Source organism: Dryobates pubescens, chromosome 15 (genome assembly GCF_014839835.1).
Source record: "Dryobates pubescens isolate bDryPub1 chromosome 15, bDryPub1.pri, whole genome shotgun sequence".
NCBI classification, from domain to species: Eukaryota; Metazoa; Chordata; class Aves; order Piciformes; family Picidae; genus Dryobates; species Dryobates pubescens.
In genome coordinates, this window is record NC_071626.1 from 11,130,755 (window position 1) to 11,154,409 (window position 23,655).

The following is a 23,655-nucleotide window of genomic DNA, read 5'->3' on the forward strand; positions in this document are numbered from 1 at the left end:
TGTCTCATTTAATGAGGCATCGTTTAAGTGTCAGGCACGATCAAATTACAGAAGCACATTATGGTATTTCAGGAAACAGCTGTTCACCTCGGCACTTAAGGAACTTGTAGATTGATTTGAGCAGCTAATGTGATGAATATCTACGTGTCACAGGCAAAAGCAAGCTACAAAACTGCTTGCACACATCAAAAGATTCCTTTGCAATGCAGCCCTTGCCAGAATTATACATGAGCCATAATCACAGGTAATTGAACAACAGTCAATGTCCAGAAGGGAGCTGGGCACATACAGCCCGATGGTACTGGACATGAAATACAAGATACAAAGGTGTAACAAGAAAGCAGTGAGATAGTTGAGCCTATCACATGGAAAACCTGAGCAAGCATCTCATCCTCCTGGCATCGGCGGCTTGTCAACCACAAGCAAGAGGCTTTGGTCAGCTGACGAAGCCAGGAGTGCTGCCTTAGGGCTGGAGTGCCAACGGAGCTCTCAGGCCCGCTCTCCCGCCCCAGCAGCTCCCACGACGCTGCAAATGAGGCAGTGAAAAGAGGTGAAATGCTGCCGAGGTTCTTCGAAGGTGGGCCGGCCCTGGCCTTCAGCACGGTGGCTGGTACCGAGCCCTGCAGTGGCTGCCTGGGAGGCTAGCTGTGGCGGGCAGGTGGCTGCCAGGAAGTCAGGGAGGGCCTGGCCTGGCCAGGAGGGGTCCATCAGAACCCCCGGGCGGTTCCTCCGCGCCAGCACGGCCTGCCTCGGCACTCAGATCTGGGCCCGTCACGGACCCTGCTGGCGGCGGCAGCAGGCGGGAAAGTGGCCAAGCCTCGGGGCGGTGGCGCCGCTTCCTGGATGTGGCGCACGGCGGCGGAAGCGGCCCCCGTCCCCCTCCTGCCACCGCTGCCGCCATCACCGCCACCGCCTCCCTCTCCCGCCTACTCCTCCGCCCTCCCCCTCCCGCGGCCGGACCCGCGCCGCTCGGGGTCCCGCCCATGAGGCGGCGACGGCAGTGCTGGTGGTGGTTGCGGCCGGGCTGTGGCTAGGGATAGGCGCCTGCCCGAGGGGCGGCGGCGGGCCAGAGCTGAGGGCCCTGATGCGGCTGCGGTCGCGGACCGCTCCGCCGCCCGGAGAGGCCCCGCCCCGGCGCCGGGCCCCATGCACCCCAGGTGAGCGCCCTCGCGTCCGCCGGGGCCGGGAGGCCTAGGAGACGGGCAGCGCTGCGGCCAGGCGGAGCGAGGGACGGGCACCTCGGGCCTTGCGACGGCGACGCGTACCCCGGCCGAGTGGACAAGGGGCGAGCAGGGCACGGGGTGCGTAAAGCGTTCAGCGGCTCCCGCAGGCCCCGAGGCTTGCCCCCGGTCCTTCGCCACCCCTCGGTCCCGGAGCGGGGATGGTGGATCCCTCCTCGGATACCGCCACCTTCAACAGCCGTTCGGACCGGGCCGGGATATTCGCTGTCCGGCCGCGTGGCCGGACCCCTCGGCACCGTGCTGCAAAGCCCTGGAGGCAAGCGGGGTGGCTGACAAAAGTAGGAGAGGACTTAATGCGAAAACTGGGCAGAAGCAAGATGAAAGTCGGTGACTCTGGGCGGCTCAGACCTTAGGGTTCACTTGCGTGAGTTTTGCGTGTTTGGCCTTTATTTCAGGGTAGATGGTATCTTTCCTTACTGGAGTGGCAATCCAAGCTCTAGCTCTCTGTCACTACTGCAGAGCTTAGGCCTGCTGCTTACAAAGGGCATATGAGAGGCTTGGATCAGCCTGGAGGTCTTGTTGCCGGTATTGTGACCGATGTGCGGGCAGCGGCGCTTTTGATCCTTCGAGCTGCTGATAGGTGCTGGTGTGTGGAAAGAAGTTCCCGTGGTGGCAGAGCTTACAAAGTTGTTGACAAGCTAGTGATTATATCTCTTTGGCGTCCTCATCCCCGTGGACTGGTTCAGACTGCTTAGGCAGCTTGAGACCCCAGAGAATGGATGTGCCCTGAGCTGGTGCGGTTTCTCCTAGGGCTGGGGATTTGGGTTGCTGGGCAGCTTGGCGGTTTCTGCAGCCACTCCTGCTGTGCACGCACTTGAGTAGCTTGAGAGGTGCGGGCTCTCGAGGCACTGTTTGCTCACTCTGAAATAACAGGTTGTCCACAGGGCCAGTTTTTAATGTCATGGGAGCATGTGCCGTGTCTGCAGAACCAGACGGAGGCAGCCTGTTAAAACTATACAATGGCTGTTCTGCTGGGATGACTCTTGTCACTGTTGGCCTGGTTCAGACTGATAGTGAATTAGAGGTTTTGTGTCCATTACCAGTTTTAAGTGATCCTTCCCCCTCCTCTCCCTCTGACTTTGGTTTTTGAATGTGAGTGTGGTGTCCAGAAGTCATGAAATATAAATTAGATGCTGTTGTCTGAGTAATTGTAACATTCAGCTTGCAAATTGATCTCTGTTTGCAATACTTTAATCACAGTGGCTTTGACTACAAGGAGTGAAGCTTTGTTTTCTGAATGGCAAGGAAAAAGCTATGATCTGACTTGTCTGTTTGGACTAGCTTTTTGATCCTGGTTATTGCCATCTAATAATATGTATTGATCATGATGTGATCACTGTGAGTGGCTGATACGCTTTATGCTTAGCTTTCTAAGGTGTCAATATCTGAATTTGAGTTTGTTTGCTCAGCCTTTCCTTGCCACAGTATGGTCAGTAATCAGGAATGCTCTTGCTTCTGTTTCTTTTTCCCCTTCCCTTTCTATTCCCTGGCCCCAGAATGAATGAAATGAACTTGAGTCCTGTAGGGATGGACCAGCTGACCTCATCCTCTGTAAGCAATGCCCTGCCGGTCTCAGGGAGTCACTTGGGATTGGCAGCGTCACCCACTCACAACGCCATACCAGCACCAGGTAAAGGGAAAAGCTCCCACAAAGGGCATTTTACTGTACATTACTGTCATGGGAACATTTGTAACTGGATAGCAGTGCTTGCACTCAATAGGAAGTCATGTCTTTATCAGGTAATGAAGTGATGTAGGACTGGGGAAGGGTAGACCACAAACCGTTGCTTGTGTGGGCAAAGCAAAAGGGATGTATGTTTACCAGGTTTATGCCTTAATGGCAATCTTGTTTTGTTCTAATGGGGTGGTTTGCACTGTGGGTGGATGGGTGAGTGGTAGCAGAATCTTTTGAAATATGAAATGTAGCTGCAAATCTATCTCCATCCAGCTGTATCTTCACTCAGGTGAAAATAATGATTTTTTTTCACCTGTAAAGCAAAACTGGTTTTGTAGCTCTTTTTTTCAGTAGACTGCACACATAAAAAGTCCATTGCAATTATAAAGCAGAAACAAGCCCTATGTAATGTGTCCAGAAAAGCTCTAGCCACATTCAAGCATGCCTCTCAATGCTGTGATAACTGTGATCCTTTCTTTGAAGCTTGTCACCTTACTTTGTCAGTACCTTACGGTACTTCCACAGGGAGCTCCTGAGGAATTAGTAACCTCTTTGTTAGCATGTGTGTTCATAAGCTCAAGTAGTTCCATTTAATTTAAACAAGTGTTTTCTCTTGCAGGCTTGCCTGTTGCAATTCCAAACTTGGGCCCTTCCTTGAGTTCATTGCCCTCTGCTCTGTCTCTGATGCTCCCAATGGGTATTGGGGATCGAGGAGTGATGTGTGGTATACCAGAGAGAAACTACACTCTACCTCCACCACCATACCCTCACCTGGAGAGCAGCTATTTCAGACACATTCTACCTGGTAAGTGGTCTAGTGCTGATGGATAGGACCAGAGAGAGAAATTTTAAGCAAGCAAGCAAGACCAAGTGTTTTCCAGAGCTGTGAATTCCCTGAGTTTGTCTGGAGTCTGTTATGTCATTTACACCCCTTTATTTTCCAGTCTCTGTTGCTGTGTATGTGTATGAAGAGAACTGCAGGACATTTCCTACTTAAGCCAAAACTCTGATCTCTCCTGCTGCTAGTTTGTTTTTAAGATTAACAGAAAACAAGGCACACCTGGTTTTTATCTCAAATGGCTTGTAGCTTCAAAGTGCCTTCTTTCTTTTCCCTTTTTTCCTCCTGTAGGCTGAAGCAGTACTTCATATGTGCATAATAGTAGGTTACAGTAAGATTTAACAATGACTGCTTACTTTCTTTAGTACTGAATGACACAACTGTCCATCTTGGAGATCATGAATTGCGATTTTGAAAGACCAAGATAAGATCTTTCACAAGTATCATGAGTCATCTTGACTCTTGCCTTACATGAAAAGTGTGGTACTTCTCCTAAAACAACGCTTCACTTAAATCTCAATCAGAAACCTGAACATCTTTTCCGGTAGTTCTGGAAAGCTGCTCAACGTCAACCAGCCCTGGAAATTAAGACATAAAGAAACAAGCTTGGGGCAGGAGTTGATGTGCTGGAGGGTAGAGAGGCTTTGCAGAGGGACCTTGACAGGCTGAACAGTTGGGCAGAATCCAACGGCATGAGATTTAACACATCCAAGTGCCGGGTTCTGCACGTTGGCCACGACAACCCCATGCAGTGCTACAGGCTGGGGTGAGAGTGGCTGCAGAGTGGCCAGGCAGAGGGGACTTGGGGGTGCTGGTTGATGGTAGGCTGAACATGAGCCTGCAGTGTGCCCAGGCAGCCAGGAGGGCCAATGGCATCCTGGCCTGCATCAGGAACAGTGTGGCCAGCAGGAGCAGGGAGGTCATTCTGCCCCTGTACACTGCACTGGTTAGGCCACACCTCAAGTACTGTGTCCAGTTCTGGGCCCCTCAGTTTAGGAAGGATGTTGACTTGCTGGAACGAGTCCAGAGAAGGGCAACAAAGTTGGTGAGGGGCTTGGAACACAAGCCCTATGAGGAGAGACTGAGGGAGCTGGGATTGCTTAGCCTGGAGAAGAGGAGACTCAAGGGTGACCTTATTGCTCTCTACAACTACCTGAAGGGGGGTTGTAGACAGGCAGAGGTTGGTCTCTTCTCCCAGGCAACCAGTACCAGAGCAAGAGGACACAGTCTCAGGCTGCGCCAGGGGAGGTTTAGGCTGGAGGTTAGGAGGAAGTTTCACACAGAGAGAGTGATTGCCCATTGGAATGGGCTGCCCAAGGAGGTGGTGGAGTCACCATCATAGGAGGTGTTCAGGAGGAGACTTGATGGGGTGCTTGGTGCCATGGTTTAGTTGGTTGGGTGGTGGTGGATGATAGGTTGGACACAATGATCTTGAAGGTCTCTTCCAACCTGGTTTATTCTATTCTACTAACCTATATTTACATGCTACTAACCTCTCTTATTGAGCAAACCTACCCAAAAATGATTTTTGAAACCTTCAGCAGAAACCCATCGGCACATTCAAGTAAACTACTCCCAGCAGAGAGAGACAGAAATTCTGCAGATTCTGCAACATCTGGCTCAGAATATTTCTGTTTAGCCTTGAACCCTATGAGCCATTTGTTCTGTAAAAGTTTTTAATTTAAACATGTCCTTTATTACAAGGACACGTGCATGGGCACTCTTTTTGCAGCAAAATCCCATTAAAAATGGCTAGGCGAAGAAATAGGCAATTTAAATTAACCAGCTGCATCTTCTGCATGCAGTGCTGCCTTGAGGCTTGAACAAGGATCCTTGAAAGTAGTAAAATGATTGACAGATGAACCCCTATGAAACACCAGACTACATGCCAGAGTCTGGATGTGTTCCTATGTGATCTGCTTTAGGTCATCCTGGTCTGGCAGGGGAATTGGACCCTATGATCTTCAGAGGTCTCTTCCAACCCCTACCATTCTGTGACCAGAAAGAAAACCCCCCCCCACATTTCTGTGTAAGTTATTCCATTTCAGAAGAATGGCAAATAATGTTGGTTCATAAATGCACTGTCTCCTCCTCTCCTCTTTGCCTTGTCCAGGTGGGACTCGATGATCCTCGAGGTCTCTTCCAACCTTACTAATACTGTGATACTGTGAAATGGGCAGGCATGTACTGCAGTAGGAAAGCTTGCTCCTAAGTAGTTTGCAAGTTCAGCCACTAGTCTGTAGGTAGTTGGATGAGATCTGGAGTGCTGTATTTCTTTACTTAGCCTAGTTTGAACCAACAGCACTCGCTGCTGACCCTAAAAGAAGTTTATTTAACCCCTTCCACCCTCTCAATCTCAGCTATGAGGACTATATTTAAACTTGAATTTCTGTGTCTTCGTATACTAACATGGAAACTTACACATTTATACTCTAAAACATGTGAAAGAGAAATCAAGACAGAAATCAGTATGTTAGGCCTTTGGAAAACCACCTTGAACAAAAAAGGAAGAAAAACTATGCCATAGGCTGTATGGGTGGGAAAGAGCCCAAACTCCTCAGCTGTAAGGAGAACTGGAGGACTGTTTGTGCTTCTCCTAGCAAAGACTGATTCCACTGGTAGTCCTTCATCTTTTGTGAGCAATTTCTTGAGCATGAAAAGTACCTAAACTATAATTCAGTCTTTGTACTGAGGAGCCTAGGTTAAATGCTGCTGGAAACTTGGCTGTTCAGAGCATGACAAATAACTGGAGATTTGCTTTGTTGGATGAAAGCTCTGTATTTGTTGTCAGATGATACTCTGGCAGGAGTGTTGAGTTGGCAAAAATTTGTCAGCTGTTTTAAAGTTAGTGGGTTTTAATTGTACATAATGTTAAGAATATGTCTTCAAAGAGCTAGGTCTTAATGTACTGTGCTACAATGATGGGGTATTTTTGTTTGAAAACTCATGTCATCTCACCCTTCTCTCCTTCCCCCTCTCATTCTATCAGGTATCTTGTCTTACTTGGCTGACAGACCTCCACCTCAGTACATCCATCCCAACACTATGAATGTTGATAGCAATCCGGCATTGTCAGTCTCCAGCAATCCGTCAGCCCTAGATCCCTACCAGCCCAGTGGAACTGTAGGGCTGGAACCAGGGATTGTCTCCATGGACTCTCGCACAGTGAACACACATGGCGCTCAAAATCTGCATCCTAGTGACAGCCATGAGGTAGCACTGGATACTACAATCACTATGGAGAGTGTTTCGAGGGTAACCAGCCCCATCTCTACGGATGGAATGACAGAGGAGCTTACGATGGATGATGTAGCTGGTGATCATTCGCAGATCCCCAACGGCTCCCGCAGCCACGAACCTTTAGCTGTAGACACAGTAGGGAGTAACTTGACGTCGGACGCTGTGGGACACGGCAGTGTCATTCCCATTCATGGTAGCACTTTGGAACTTCCTGTTGTCATGGAGCCCGACCACATTGCCGGGCGGGTGACAGGAATGTCGGACAGCACACTAAATGACTCCATTCATACTGTGGCCATGAGCACCAACTCCGTGAGCGTGGCGCTCTCTACCTCACACAACCTTGCTTCCTTGGACTCGGTAGCCTTGCATGAAGTGGGCCTCAGCCTTGAGCCAGTGGCAGTGTCTTCCATAAATCAGGAAGTAGCCATGGGGCCAAGTCACGTGGATGTGTCTGCAGACAATCTTGCCTTCGTACCATCCTCTCTGCAAATGGAAGATTCCAACTCGAACAAGGAGAACATGGCAACCTTATTTACCATATGTAAGTGAGCATTTCCTGCTTTTTCGGGGTAGGATTTGTTGCATAGCTGTGGGATGACAGGACTCTTGTTGCTAGTCTTGTCAATTTCTGGTGAAAGAAACTTAGTTTTTTCAGGAGTCTGTGAAAGCTAGACTGCATCTGCAGGGGCAGATTAACTGCACTGAGATGACACTAACTGGAAGTGGACATAATAGCATGTGTTAGTGTCATTCTTTGCCTTGTGGTTGGAAGCTGAGTTTTCCTCTTGCCTTTTGTGGATATGTTGATGCTATCCTTCTCAGTGTCTTTTAAAGTCACATCACAAATGCCTCTTCTTGCTTTGTTGAAAAGAAAAAAAACACCCCCCCCACCACAAGCCAAGTGGTATAGTTGCTCAGTATGACATCATGTGATTTTGCAAAATTTTTATTAACCCACAAAAAATCCTCATGAAAATGTTGTTCTCCCTCTCTGGTCTCTGCTGGAAAAAGGAGCAGAGAGGGAGGGAAGTTTTGAATATTTCTAGTTGTGCTCGTCAAAAGACTTCAGTCCAGAGGTTAGTTGCTCTTCCAGGAAGAGAAGAGCACTGGACATTGAACTTTCTCAATCTTGTTGTCATTCAGGGAGTGATGTTTAAGGATGTGAAATTCTTGTTTGCTAGGACAGATTGAATTTTCACCCACAGCATGCCTGACTTCTTGAGCCTGAAGTATAAGGCCAGCTTTTGTATTCAGTTTTATTGCTGTGGTAGCATTGCTGAGTCCTGCTCTTGCACAAGATCTGGCCCTGTAGCTGTCAGAATCTTATAATAAGCTTTGCCTGCAGAACATTTTTGAAGAAATGGAAAGAAATAATGCCATGGTTAGTAATGGGAGAGGTGCAGTTCAGTGCAAAGTGTTTAGTCATACATTACAACTGAAACTTTTATTCTGTGGGATAAAATAAATCAGGTGAGTGTAGAACTGTGGTGATTTTACAACTCCCTGAAGAAGAGTTTTACAGTTGATACACTCAGAAGTTCTTAGAAGCATCTACTGCACGTTGATCAAATAGTGGTCAAAATACTATCATATCCAACATGCTCCTAATGAAACCACTTCTTTTACTCATCTACATGAGATTGGATGTGCCAGCTTTCTGTCACTACACTGAAATAGTCCTAAACTGTTTCCTGTGTGATGCTCCCCATTGGTAGGATGTAATAATGGCTTTTGCATGCCCAGTGCTTTCACGAGATTTACATAATAGATCTTTAACTCGGGGAGGGTTACATTTTAACTTTCTGTTGTGATTTCTAAACTTCTGAATAAAGCATGAGTTTGTGTCCAGACAGGTTGACAGCAAGGAGGAGGAGCTGCTGTTTTAGAGATTCTTGGTAGTTTTTCCTCAATGAGAGGGCAGGAATCAGGACCATTTTCTGAAGCTGCTTGTAAGCAGGAGGAAAAAAAGTATGCTGTTTCTGCAGTCCTAAATGTTTGTGTCTGCTCTTTGCTTACAGTTCTGGGTACTCAGAAGTAATTACCGAGGTGCTTTGGGGGTTTTGTTTGTTGGTTTGGTTTTTGTTTTGTCTTGGCTGTTTTGGTTTTGTTTCATTTGAGTGGTTGGTTGGTTGGTTGGTCAGGGTTTTGTTTAGGATCTTTGTTGGATTTTTTTGGTGTGCTTTTTGTTGGTGGTTGTTGAGGAATGGCTTGAATTGCAGGGACATGGTTCTATGGAACAGCTGCTTGAACAAAGTGTGTAGGCCAGACTCCATCTTGTTGTTTACTGCTCACAGTTAGCTAGTGTGCTGATGCAGCAAGGTCACCATAGTCTTGTGGCGGTGCTCGCAGTTGCTTATAAGATAACTGCATGTGAAACAAAGTATATGTGAAACAAAGAACTACTGAGAAGGGAGCTTGTGAAGTTGCACGTAGACCTAACCACAAGGAGGCTGGATATTATAATGTAACCCTGGACTAATAGCCAACGAAACAATGACATTTGTGCACATTGAGCCGAGATGCTTTATAAGCTGTGTTTTGGAACAATAAAGTTGAAGCTTGCTTATCAATCATATTGATTGCTGCGAGTCTTTCCCTCACCTTTCCTCGCCGTTGGATTTCTTCCCGACAGGTGGTGGTTTTGTTGTTTTGTGGTTTTCATTATTTGACAAGGGTAGAAATGGAAAGGAAATGGTATCTTTCACTTCCTGCAGAGTGTAGGGTTTTATTGGATTTTCAGCTTCTTAAGAATGTATGAATCCTTAAATCTTTCCAAGCAGAAGTGTCACGTACCTAGAACTTGCCTGGTGTGTGCTAGACAATGCTTAAAACCACCTGTTCCAAATAGTGTTTCTCTGGTTGTCATTGCTATGCTCTTCCATGTCATCTGTGTACTTGAAGTAATGCTTACATAGGCTCTCCTTGATACTCTTCTGAGTCCCTTCCTATCTGTAATCGTGTAGTTGCTCAAACTATACTTTGTATGAGGTCACATTCTGGTATCCTGATGTATAAAGGGAGTGTCCTAAAGATCTCTCTAAACAAGTAATAACCAAGCTGCTGTTTATGCCATCTTCTGTGATAGGTATTTTATAGCAGAGCTGGGCCATCAAGAAACCAAGGAAGGTCTTTATGGAGATTTTGCTTAGTTAGCTGAGCATCATTCTTCAGAAGAATAAGAGGAGGGTGGTTGCTAAGTCAGTTCCTCCATTCTTAGAGGATTAAAATGGCATAGTTTTTCTAGATGAAAGCATTTTACACTGTACTTTTTCCCAGATTTACCAGACTGAAGACTTTCAGAGGTTTATTTTTCAGCAGGACTGCTGAATGACAGGTCAGGAAAGTGATGCTACTAATCCTTCTTGGGTTTTTGGTTTTGCTCCATTCAGTGGCATCTCACAGAGGTGTACTGTATGCATTGATTGCAGTGGACCTGTCAAAAGCAGCAGTAAGGTCAGATTTTTGCTGCTGTGAAGATCTGCACACATCTAAAGTTAAATGGAGATAAGGGGATTTATGGGTTCAAACTGGACAAATTTTAGAAGACCTAATTGTCCCTTTGTGTGAATATTGTTGAGGTTCACAGTGCAAGAAAACTCTTTTGTTCCTGATAAATTTCAAAAGCATAACCTGGTAAATTTCAAAAGCATACCAAAAGGTTTGGTATGGCTTGGATTTTTCTGCAAGTGAAGGTCATTTTACTTATGATCAGAGAGAAAGTGGCTCTTCCCTCATCATCATTACTACCAGTCTCTGTGGCAACTGTGATCTGTTTTGCAGTACTTTTGATGTCCCATTGTTGGAGTCTAGGTGATTAATTTACATATCAGGAAGGCAGGTAGAGATCCTCACGTTTGATGTGAATTGTATAGGAACAGAGATGTACATCAGGTGGGCACCTGACCATAATCATGTGATTAGTTTTCTTCTGAATAAAAGCTGGTAACAGCAGCCGAGTTAAACCAGATACAAGCACTGTTCTGCAGGAGCTCAGCTGACCTGTGTTGGTAGGGACTTGACTGCAGCACTGGGGCTGTTGCATAATTTTAATCCCTATTGTTGCTTCCCCTCACTCCAGGGTGCACACTGTGTGACAAGGCATATCCATCAGACTGCCCAGACCACGGGCCCGTCACCTTTGTCCCTGACACCCCGATAGAGAGCCGAGCCAGGCTTTCTCTCCCTAAGCAGCTCATCCTCCGGCAGTCTATCATGGGAGCCGAAGCAGGTAAGAAGCAGGTGACTGTATGTTTCTGTGCAGTGGTTTAAAATCTACTCAACAACCTGAAATCCAAAACCGCAGGGATTTTAGTGTGGCAAAGAGACAGTGCAACAGAGAGGTGGTTCCCTCTTTTGTAGTTCCCTCTTCTGTAGTGCAAGAGCTTCTTGTCCTCTGGTTACTGCTCAGACATCAGACTCTAGGAGTGCTGCCACGGAGTATTACCGAAACATTTCATAAGGTCAAGCACAAGCAAAGTATGGTATTGATTTTTATCATGTGCTGCACAGCTGAGATACAGCTTTGATAAGAAAACTTTACAGCAAGTGCAGTTTGGGGGAAGATAACAATTAGAAATAATGGGAGATTTCTGTCTGCTCATTCATCAGCTTCATTTGCTACCTGTGGGTCTTCTGGATGCTAATTGGAGTATTGATCATGAGTGCCTCTCTTTTTTCCCCTCCTCTCGATTTACATTTGGCATGTAGACTGTGACCTTGTCATTGGATGTGGACCTTGTTACTGTGTTTCACGCCATTGTCATCTGGAGATTGAAGAGTACAGTGCAATACCCTAAGGATCTGAAGGCTAGAGAAGAATGTGATTATTGGCTTGCTTAGTGCTGCTGCTTGTTGAGAGTAGATTACATCTGTTCTTTTCAAGCTGCACTAGTTCCCAGGTTATTCCTAAAAGCTCTTCAGTGTATTCATGTACACCTATGTGTATATATATATATCTATACGCAAAAATGTTTAATAATAAATAATATACATGCAGGAATCCCTCTGCCCATGACAGAAATACAGCTGCCTCTGGGGAGAAATGCAGAAGCTGTTTAACAATGCCCAGCAACAATTCTGGAAATTCCAGGGGATTAGGTAGGCAAAATGTAGTTACTGAAACTAAGTATTTTCTGCTTCTGCAGAAAGTGCGTGCCATGAAAATTTTAACTGGTACCAGTGGCTAGGATCTTAGCTTATATTAGAGCTTACTGAAAAGTAAATGACTTGCTTTTGACAAACAAAATATTTGTAATTACAACAAAGTGGCTCCCAATAGTGTCATGTGGTGGTGGTGGTTCTTGTCTCTGCCTTAGGTGTGTTTTACTTGTGAAGTAGAAGCTTTGATGATCTTATGGCTAGATATTACCCTTGGAGTGTTACCTCATAAACCTCCTGATTTTTTTATATGTATGATTACTTGTTTAACTAACTGATTTCTGCAGATTTTGGTCTTCTACTGATAGGTGTGTGGGCACGAGAAACCATTCCTGTAAGGACTTGTTTTGGACCTTTGATCGGGCAGCAGAGCCATTCTCTGGAGGTGGCTGACTGGACAGACAAAGCAGCTAGTCACATCTGGAAGGTCAGTGGATGTTACAGCCCACAGAGTCTCCAATAAAATCATCACTATTCAATGCACTCAGTGACTGATAAACTTACAGCTCTGTCTTTGCTGTCATGTTAAATCTAATTGATGTCACATGGAACAGACTTCAAGAATCTCACTCCACCAGTGGGCCCTGAATACTCAAGTGTCTTCAGTTTCCCTTAGAATGAAATTATTCTTCTCTCTTACGTGAATTTAAACCATTCCTGCATAACTTAACAAGCATCTGAGGAGAGGGAGGGTACCCAGTACAACACATGCCCACATTTGTTCATGTGGAGTACTCACTGATGTGTCTTCTATTAAGCATTTCCTATGCAAACAATAAATGTTTAAAGTCGTTCTAGCATTGGGCACACTGCAAATAACTCAGGGTATCACACTTTGAATGTTAGAAGGGAAATGTCAGTGACTGGTGTTAAGTTCTGTATCTGGTGAAAACCACATGGCACAGCAGCTTTAACATCATCCTAGCCAAAAGTCTAAGTTAATGTGGTTTGTTTAATACTAAATATCAGTGTAGCAGACCTGTGTACATCTTGGTGGCCCTGCTCTGGACTTGCTCCAACAGTTCTGTGTCCTCACTAAACTCTGTCGTCACTGAACTGTCACTCATCACCACATCTATGCATCTTTTAAATACCTCCAGGGGTGGTGACTCCACCACTTCCCTAGACAGCCTGTTCCAATGTTTGACAGCCCTTCCAGTGAAGAAAGTTTTGCTAATACCTAACCTAAACATCCCCTGTTGCAACTTGAGGCCATTTCTTCTTGTCCTATCACTTGTTACTAGGCGGAAGAGACCGATACCCACCTTGCTATAACCTCATTTCAGGTAGTTGTAGAGAGCAATAATGTCTCCCCTGAGCCTCCTTTTCTCCAGGCTGAGTTTCCTCAGCCACTGTTTTTAAGAATTGTACTCTAGACCCTTCACCAGCTTTGCTGCCCTTCTTTGTAAACAATCCAGCACCTCAGTATTCTTCTTGTAGTGAGGGGAAATACGTAATTGCCATCATGTAACAAGCTGATAGTCAATCCTGAAGTACAATGAACTTCTTTAATGTGTTTTCTTGTAAAGGGCTGTATGTGGTTTCCAGTATTTGTGTGCAGTTGCAGCAGAGATTGTGTATGAATTACTAGGCAGCTCTTGTTTGTTTGTTTTGTATCACTGTTTATTGAAAGTTCCCCCAGGTGATGAATGATTTGTTTTAGGAAAGCTGCTTTAAAGCTTTCTTTTTCACAGCATTTCATGTTCAGAATGTAAAATTGATCTATATAAATAAAACATGCACTGTTTGCCCAGATATTATTATTCACAAGGCTTGGCTGGTAAGAAAAGCAGCCAAATGCATTTCTACTGGAAGCTAAAGGTGATGTGTGGGAAAGATGCTGATGAACAGTTTTCCTAGTCTCCTGGGTAGCAGAGACTTCAAGATTTCTATGTGAAGAGGAAAGTGAGGAGTAAGAACAGGGTTGTGGTCTTTGCAATGGAAATGGAGACCTTCTGGCTTGTTCTAGAAATACATTCTCCCTTAAAGAAAGAAGCTGGCTTTCACGTTTTTTGTTGCTGTATTTTGTCCTAAGATTGCCTTTGCTTTTTCCCTTTTTCTGGTAGATCTATCACAATGGTGTCCTGGAGTTCTGCATCATTACAACTGATGAAAATGAATGTAACTGGATGATGTTTGTACGCAAAGCCAGGTGAGAACCACCTGTACTAAGCTAAGTAGCTTGGAGTCTGAGCTGCAGGCTCCTAGGAGGCTGTGCTGGAGAATGTGCACTGCTGCACTGACTGCCCAGATGGGTAATGAGTTCTGGACCAAGGGATGTTCAGGAGTTATTTAGACATCTTGGACTGGTGGGGAGAATGAAACAGAGTGTGCAGTGGAGAAATGTTTCAGGGAAGCAGTATGCGTGCTGTAGTAGGACAGCCCCAAACTTGACTGCATACTTTGTTTCTCTTGATCTAAAGCTTTAAACCAGGTTTGTTTTACATTAGCTTACTGTTTATTTGCTTGGTTTTGCCTTCTCTCCATGGATACATTTATGAAGATGGTATGGATTGTCTTTTGATTTTAATACTTTTTAGCAGTTTTCCTTGGTTGTTTTGGCCAAGTTCCAAGCTCTTACAGCTCACAGTAGCTGTCCTTTTCAGTCTTTCTGGAGCCTGCAATGAAAACTATCCAGACTGGTTTAGTATTGCTCCATAAATGGTCCAATGAGAAAGCTGAACTTTTCCTGTAGTCTGTAACACAAATTAGGTTTACCCTGCAGATCTTTTCAGTGCTCCCCTATGCAGGATTGAAGAAGGTAATGCTTGATCTCCCACTGCAGTTTAGCAGAGCTTTCACTGATTTCAGATACTGGGAACAAACATATGTAAGATACAGCTTCAGAAGATGAATTACCACATCCTGGAAATGCTTTTCAAGAGTTATTTTTGAAGATAATGTCACTTTAAGACTTTAATGGTATTGATTTCTCCCTTGTGTGTTCTCTGTTTCTTAAGGGGTTTAATATGAAAAATATATGTTTGTAATTTCTTAAGAGAAATTCTCTCAGCCCACTCCAGTGTCTATTAATAATTTCTCAGAAAGATACCACAGTGGTGAGAAAAATGTTGTGTTTACTGGAGCAGATGGGCCCTTCAAGGTCCAGTTTTCCTTTACTTTCCTTTAATAAAGGACAGGAGTGACAGACATGAACATTTTTATGTGCTGACAAGCATTGAGCTCCTCTCATTAACTATTTATAGGAATTCCTTTGTTATTTTCTCTCTCAGAGCCTTTATTTCTAGAGGGCTTTTTTTTTTTGTAACTCTCATTATTGCTATAGGAACCGGGAAGAGCAGAATCTGGTAGCTTACCCTCACGATGGAAAAATCTACTTCTGCACCTCTCGGGACATCCCGCCTGAACACGAGCTCCTCTTCTATTACAGTCGGGACTATGCACGACAGCTTGGTAAGTGTGTGGTCATCTTTGTTGGCTTTGCAGGGAGTACTCAGCTAGGATTCCATTTCAGTGCCACCTCTGGGCATGATGTGCTCGAAGAGATGTGATGGGGTGCTTGGTGCCATGGTTTAGTTGATTAGATAGTGTTGGATGATAGGTTGGACTCGATGATCTCAAAGGTCTCTTCCAACCTTGTCTATTCTATCCTAACCTATTCTAGTCTATTCTATCCAACCTATTCTCTTCTCAAAGGTCTCTTCCAACCTATTCTCTTCTCAAAGGTCTCTTCCAACCTATTCTATCCTAGTCTATCCTATTCTATTCTCTTCTCAAAGGTCTCTTCCAACCTATTCTATTCTCTTAAAGGTCTCTTCCAACCTATTCTATCCTAGTCTATTCTCTTCTCAAAGGTCTCTTCCAACCTATTCTATCCTATTCTATTCTATCCTATTCTCAAAGGTCTCTTCCAACCTATCCTATCCTATCCTATCCTATCCTATCCTATCCTATCCTATCCTATCCTATTCTCAAAGGTCTCTTCCAACCTATGCTATGCTATGCTATTCTCAGTTCCTAGTGGTGTATGTCCGTTTCCTCTTACATTTCAAGACTACAGGAGTGCTGTTGCTTGAAAGAAAGTTTTCACTATCTTAATTCCACTGATCAGGAGTAAAAGGTGGCAGTTTCAAAGAAAAAAGTTTGTTTTCCTTCTCTCCATCCATCTGGCACTAAGGCAGTTTTGCTACAGAAGATCTTCCTGTCCTCCCCCACCTTTGGTTGTCATAATTTTAAGTTTGGTAGAGCTGTCTTCAAAACCATCACAAGGTTTGCACCCCCCCAAATCATTGAACTGGCTTACCTTTACAGATGAAAAGCAAGCACCAGAACCAAAATGAATGAGGGTGAAAGTCTGCAGCTGCCTTTGCTGCCATGGCTCTGCTAGGCCTTGCTGTGCCTCATTAAAAGTGATGCTTTTGTGCCACAGGTGTCCCTGAACATCCGGATGTACACATCTGCCACTGCGGAAAGGAGTGCGCTTCCTACACTGACTTCAAGGCCCATCTGAGCAGCCATATTCACAACCACCTCCCTAGCCAGGGGCACAGCAGCAGCCATGGGCCGGGCCACAGCAAGGAGAGGAAGTGGAAGTGCTCCATGTGCCCCCAGGCTTTCATCTCCCCTTCCAAGCTCCACGTCCACTTCATGGGGCATATGGGCATGAAGCCACACAAGTGTGATTTCTGTAGCAAAGCTTTCAGTGATCCTAGCAACTTACGGACACACCTCAAGATCCACACAGGTAAGGGCTGGGCACTTTACAGAGGTGTCTGTGTTAGTAAAACCTTGGCAAAGGGCCTGTTCTCTCTGTTCCCTTGGCCAGTTGGCAGGGCATAGCTTGTGTCCATAAACCTAAACTCTTAAGAGTCATAGAAGGTTTTGGGTTGGAAGGGACCTTTAAAAATCTAGTCCAGCCCCACTGCTGTGGGCATCAGGTTGCTCAAAGCCCCACCTAATCTGACATCAAACTCTTCCAGTGATGGGGCATCCTCAACTTCTCTGGGCAACCTGTCACACCACCCTTATTGTAAAAACACCTTCTTTGTGTCCAGTCTAAATCTGACCATAGGAATGATCTCTAGTATATGCTGACCGTGGCTAATGCAGGGACACTACCTGAGAGAATGCTGGTGGGTGTGTGGGGGATAGGTCTGTGCTGGGTTCAGTGGTATGGGTGCTCACAGAACCTGTGTTCTGACTTATTGTGCCATGTCTAAAAGAACATTTAATGAGTTGAAGTTGATTACAGTTAGGAAGAAGTGTTGGTCTTCACCTGGGATACAGAGACTCTGTTCCCACACAGATCCAGTGCTAGCAGCTATAAAATAAGGTTCCACTGGCTCTGAGAGCTTGTAATGCAAACTGTTGTCCACTTAAACATAGGGCTGAGATCTTTACCCTCTTTCCTACTTGAATTGTTTTCCATCTGAAGGAAATGGGACAAGACAAAAATTGGTGACTCTGGTCAGACTGATGTGGGTCTCTGTCACTCATCAAAACTTAAGTCTGAACATGCTGTTGTCTTCTGTGGGCATTTGGCTATGACTGGAAGCCTTGGGGAGTAAAGGGAGAAGTGCCAGACAATCAGGCAAAGTGACCTTTTTAGGAAAACCAGAATAGTGAAAGATTTTTCAACTGTGTAAGAAGAGAGAAAATAACAAAGAGTGAAGATGGGAGAGGAAGGTCAAGTACAGGCTAGCAATAAATAGTGTGGGTATTTGTGCTGCTGGTTTGGGTTTTTTTCTTCTCTTTTTTTCCTTATTTTTTTTTCCTTCTCTTTTCTTTTTCTTCTCTTTTTTTTTTAAACTTTTTTTTCTTGGGTTTTTTTCCTTCTCTCTTTTTTCCCCTTCCTTCTCTCTTTTTTCCCCTTCCTTCTCTCTTTTTTCCCCTTCCTTCTCTCTTTTTTCCCCTTCCTTCTCTCTTTTTTCCCCTTCCTTCTCTCTTTTTTCCCCTTCCTTCTCTCTTTTTTCCCCTTCCTTCTCTCTTTTTTCCCCTTCCTTCCTCCTTTATGTTGAAATAACTATTGGGAATCCACAGAATGCAAATCACAAATCTAGAAAGGGAATAAAACTGGGAATTCAGTGCATTTGAATCAAGCCAAGAAAACTGTGGGCTCAGTAGTGAGGAGTTTAATAAACTGATGTGGCATACAAGACCACAAAATGCTCAGTGAGATAGGGATGTAAGTGGTATTCAAACTGAATTCAGTGGTGTGCAGGGGCACTGAATCATTTCTGGCAAAGAATAATGGAAGAACTACAGATAAGTGGGAAAATGGGTGAAAACATAGGAGTTAGCAAAAAGCCATGAGCTTTGTACCTGTGTGTGTTAGATAAGAGAAGTTGTTTTTCTAGACAAAGGCAATGCAGTGAATCAAATGTGGTTGGGCTCCAGTAAGGCATCAGATAGAGTTCCTGTGGGAAATCAGCAGAGATGGGGATGTACTTCTGTACAGTAGCTAGATGGCTACCGTGGTTACTATTAACAAGGAGGCTATCATTATTCTTACTCAAAAATTCATCTTGGATAAGCCTGGTCTTAGTAAGTGCTTGTCTGAATCTCTTTGCTGGAAAATTTCCAAGTCTGCTGGTGCTGTTTTGATATGCAGAACTGGGAGGCAGAGTGGGCGTAGACAAGAAGCAGAGTCTTACCTTCCAAGGAAGGCTGACTGACCACAAGCACAGGAGGAGGAGGAGGAATCAGAGGTGCTGTTCAGATGACAAAGTACAGAACTGTGCAACACACAAAGGACTCAGGGGTTCCAAAAAGTAGTATGAAGGAGATTTTTTGGCTTGGGGGCACAGGGTAGGGGATGAAAAGCTTTAGGAATGATGAGATGAAGTAAGTCAGATGGAAAAACATAGCTAAAAGTAGACTGTAACTATGTAAGGCTTTATGGTGAGTCTGGAGGAACTGCAGGAGGAATACTCTGTTCAGTTTTGGGCCCCTCACTACAGGAAGGACCTTCAGTTGCTGGAGTGTGTCCAGAGAAGGGAACACAGCTGGTGAGGGTCTAGAGAACAACTTGGGAGAATGGCTGAGGGAACTCAGATTGTTTAGCTTAGAGGAGGCTGACAGGAGACCTCATTGCTTTCTACAGCTACTTGAAAGGAGATTGTAGCGGGGGGGAGGGAGGCAGGGGTGCGCTCTTCTCTCTAGTACCAGATGATAGGATGAGAAGAAATGGCCTGAAATTGTGCCAGGGGAGGTTTAGGTTGGATATCAGGAAAACATTCTTTCCTGCAAGAGTGGTCAGGCATTGGAACAAGTTACCCAGGGAGGTGGTGGAGTCACCAACCATGGAGGCGTTCAGGAAACGTGGACATGGCACTTCAGGATGTGGTTTAATGGCCATGATGATATTAGGTCAATGGTTGGACTCGATGATCTTAGTGGTCTCCCCCAGCCAAAACAGCTGCATGGTTCCTGTTCACAAAGAAAGGAAAACTTTCTTTTTCAGAAGAGGTTGGGCTCGTTTCCTTACTGTCCTTTTTGGAACACTGTCAGCTTGTGGGTGTCCCATTTGTCACCTAGGCCAGAAGAATTACCGCTGCACGCTGTGTGACAAGTCCTTCACCCAGAAGGCTCACCTGGAATCGCACATGGTCATCCACACCGGCGAGAAGAATCTGAAGTGCGATTACTGTGAAAAGCTCTTCATGCGGCGGCAGGACCTCAAGCAGCACGTGCTCACTCACACACAGTAAGTGACCTCTCAGCATGTGCTGGACTGGCGAGTGCCATAAATAATGAAGCTGAACAACCCAGGAGAGAATCTCCAGTTTGGCCTAGGGAGCAGAGGCTCATTCTCTAAAAAGGAGAGTGCAGTCTGGACAAATTTCTTGTTTCTGGCTGAATTTGCCCTGTTCTAGTGTCAGCAGTATTTTAATGGCACAGGAAATTTCAGGCATGCACCTTGTCTTGTGAAATGGCATTCTGGAGTGTTCCTCATTTGGGAGAGGGGGTTATTGATTTACATTTAGTTCTCTGCTGAGAACTGTTGTGATGTCCCAGTGTGACCATGAAGAACCATAAATTCCTCAATGCTGTTCTCACCAAGCAGCTTGTTAATGAATGGGGATGCAGCCATTGCCAGCTCTTACCTTCCTGCTGATCTCATTTGTGCACTTAAGTCACCTGCTTCTCCTGCAGGGAGATGCCCATGGTCAGGGCAGATCCCCATTCCCAGGTCCTCCAGTTATCTGCAGGTCTCTTGCAGGCCTTCAGCCATCTCCAGTCTTTCCTTTTGCTCTGAGAATCTCTCTACCCTGTTTAATTCCTCCTAATCCAAGGTCTTCCCTTAAAGGCTGTTTGTCCAAAGATAGTCCTTCTGCCTATTTTGTTTTCAGCATCTGGTTCTTGTACTCACTTGGAATCAATTGCTGCTTCTGTCATGCTGCCTAGGAGTGCAGCTGGCATGAGCAAGAAAGAGGTAGACAAAGACAGACAGACTTGCTTTGCTGGTTGTTCTTATGGCCTGAGCCAGGAGCACTACAGCTGGGAGATGTTTTGCAGTCATCTACAGAATTTGACTGCTGCAGTCTGGTAAGCTTCTGCTTAGCTTTTACAGAGGGTTGTTAACAGTAGTTTTCTGTTCTTTTTCTTTCTTTCTTCCCACTCTCCTGCTCCCATTTATGCTGGGTGGGAAGGAGGGATTCTAAGCTTTCCACCATGGCAACATCTCTGCCCTGGCCACAACATGGAGCTTAACCAGAGCTTTGTCTTTCTTACTTTAAACCAACCCTTACCAAACCAACCCCTTGTAGAATTCTTTCTTCCTTAATTTATCATCATCAGAACAGTTGCAAGCTAGTGGTTAATCCAAAGAGCTAGACTTTTGCCAGTGATGTTGGGGGGGAGAAGAGAGGTGGGGCATTGTGTACATACAGTGTGAGGAAACTGAGCAGTATTTACACTTCAGTGCTGCTATTTCTGTTCTGCTTCTCACCACCACTCCACTACTTCATACACGATCAGCAGCCTCACAACAGGAGCAAACTAGCTTTTTCATGTCTTGCAGAGAACGGCAGATCAAATGCCCCAAGTGTGACAAGCTGTTTTTGAGGACAAACCACCTGAAGAAGCATCTCAATTCACATGAAGGAAAGAGGGACTATGTCTGTGAAAAATGCTCCAAGGCTTATCTAACCAAATATCACCTCACTCGCCACTTAAAAATATGTAAAGGCCCCACATCCAGCCTGTCAGCCCCAGAGGAGGAAGAGGAGGAGGATTCAGAGGAGGAACTAATAGACTCAGTGAGGACTGAAGACTGTAGGATTAACAATGGAGTGTATTCAACAGGTGATGCCCTCTCTGGACACAAATGAAGAGAGAGGAAGTTTTCTTGGGTGTTACAACTGGGGAAGGAAAAACCCCAACTCTTCCTCGTTTCCCCAGTCAACAGCGTATGACGAATACGGAGTTTTCCTTCTGTTTTGGTCTCCACACCACATCACTTAGTAAACTCTGTAGCCAAAACACTGAATGAGAGTGGATCCTGGATGTACAAGTGAGGAGTTGCTAAGGAGGAAATATGAGGCAGGGAGGGTTTTTTCACACACACTGTGCATACTTGCTTTCCAAATCACTCAAACGAATCCATCCAGTGCTGGGATATGTGTCACACCTTGCATAGACCTTTGAGTAAAGAGCCACATACCGGAAATGTAGTCAAGTGATGGCAGTGACCTGTAAGCCAGCTGTCCTTAACTGCCAAAGCCATGACAATAAATAAACAAACAAACAATATGGGGGTGACAGTTGATGATGTTTTTCTTAACTGAAAGATGTTGTCTGGCACAAAGACTCAATGCTTATCTTGCCATCTAAAAATAATCAAAGCTTTGGTTAAAAGAAGCCAGTGAAATGGGCATTTGCAGCCACAGTAATTACCCTACTACATAACATCAAGTACTGGCTTTTGGGGAACAGCTACTGCCTCTTCTCAGTCTGGTTCCCTACAACATGAAGGCAGGTGAAGAGGTGAAGACTGTACATACGCAGTAAGGCAGAGGCTTACAGAGGCTGATCAGTGTTTACAGTACCTATGATTTCTTGTGCTGTAAACCTTTTACCAGCTAGAGTGAGAGGAGGATTTGCTGCTATTTATGGAATGAAGCTGTATTTCATTCTGTTGTTGAAAAAAAAATAAAAATGTGGCTCTTTTCCAGTGTTCTCTTCAAATATTTACAGATAAAAAAAAGACAGTTTGTTATTGCTGATAATGCTACTAACAATACTTTTCCAAGCTTTCCTGGGACAAGGTGTGGGTAGGAACACCTCCAGGAACAGGTGCAGTTAAGAACTTGTCTTTTAACCTTGTAGATTTGCTGTGTGGCTCTTCTGGCTGTGCTGAAAAACCAGTCAGCTGAGCTCTGCTCTGTGACAAGGTAGGTGAAGGTTCCCTTGTGAAAGAGGCTGCAGTTACTGCTCTAAATGGCCTAAGGTAAGCTGTACACTCACTTCCTGGAGAGCTGCTTCAGACTTGAAAATGCATAATGCTTGCCCTCTGACATCACAGCATGTGAATAAAAATGTGAATGGATGTTTTAGTTCAGGGAAAGATGTGCTGCTTACAGTAACAAAAAGCAACTTGTAGAGCTATGTTGCCAGCTCATACCAGAAGTAGTGACATCAGAAATTGCTATCCCCAAAGGATAACACAACCCATTTATTTCAAATGACAGCTTTGAAAAGCTTGCAGCTTTTCATCAGAGAGCACTTGAACAGAGGTGGGCCTGAGGCTTTCACCTTCTTAAGCTTCTAAAAGCAGTTGTTCATTTGTTGTTGACACATTGCTTGGCAGAGAAAGGATTGAGGCAGGAATCCCAACAACTTGAAAACACTCTTCGTTCCTGCAGAGCCATGTTAAACACCTGTCACCAGACTAGAAACAGCTGAATTTGATTTAGAAGCAGCCACTTCAAGGCAAGAGAACAAAACCTACAGCTCCACCTTTTCCCTATCTATCTGCAGCTTGTACTGCTGCAATTCATCTGCTTGACCTCACCAGCGATAGCTACTAGCTACAGTGAGCTAGGGTGGAAAACAGTGGCAAGATCTTGTCAACTGCATGCACTGCCCCTACGGCTGCTTTGATATCCAGGGTATTTTAGCAGCAGCACCACTTTAACAGATCTTCTAGTGTGTGGAGAGGGAAGCACTTCACCAGAGGTTAGGAGTATCATAACATTTAACTTCTGGCCTGGGGGTAAGGCACCTGGGTGTTCATTTTAAATGTGAGGAAATTGAGTCACACTCCCTGACTAGGTTCCTAATGCTGTAAATGAAGCAGTTTAAGTCAGTGCTTACTGATCCTCAGAATGTCTTTGGGTTTCAGGTAGAAATGCCTGGGAGGAATTAAGTACCTAAGTACATAACACAGACGACTTTCACCAATGACAGTGACCAGCTGACTTTTGCTTTGTGTCCTGACAGCCTCTCATCCTCTCCTGACTAATAGCTCCTTATTTAAGTTGAAATTCTCTTTATATATATTACATTTTCAGCTCAAGAGAAAAACCCAATACACAAAC

At 45.0% G+C, this 23,655-nt stretch overlaps 1 protein-coding gene across 3 annotated transcripts; it reads left to right on the forward strand.

The window, feature by feature from the left end:
* Nucleotides 1–993: 993 nt before the first annotated feature.
* Nucleotides 994–21,849, forward strand: PRDM4 (PR/SET domain 4). 3 transcript variants are annotated; one of them, XM_054167843.1, is made up of 11 exons: nucleotides 994–1,157; nucleotides 2,738–2,871; nucleotides 3,536–3,721; nucleotides 6,744–7,538; nucleotides 11,076–11,225; nucleotides 12,442–12,581; nucleotides 14,221–14,306; nucleotides 15,441–15,568; nucleotides 16,545–16,859; nucleotides 19,652–19,820; nucleotides 21,138–21,849. In XM_054167843.1, exons 1-11 carry the CDS (start codon nucleotides 1,147–1,149, stop codon nucleotides 21,445–21,447), a joined length of 2,424 nt encoding a protein of 807 aa, XP_054023818.1. In that variant the 5' UTR covers nucleotides 994–1,146; the 3' UTR covers nucleotides 21,448–21,849. The 3 variants fall into 3 exon arrangements, with proteins under 3 accessions (XP_054023818.1, XP_054023819.1, XP_009906657.1); XM_054167844.1 differs by lacking the exon at nucleotides 994–1,157 and adding an exon at nucleotides 1,182–1,301; XM_009908355.2 differs by lacking the exon at nucleotides 994–1,157 and having other exon boundaries at nucleotides 2,716–2,871; nucleotides 12,463–12,581.
* The last annotated feature ends 1,806 nt before the right edge of the window (nucleotides 21,850–23,655 follow it).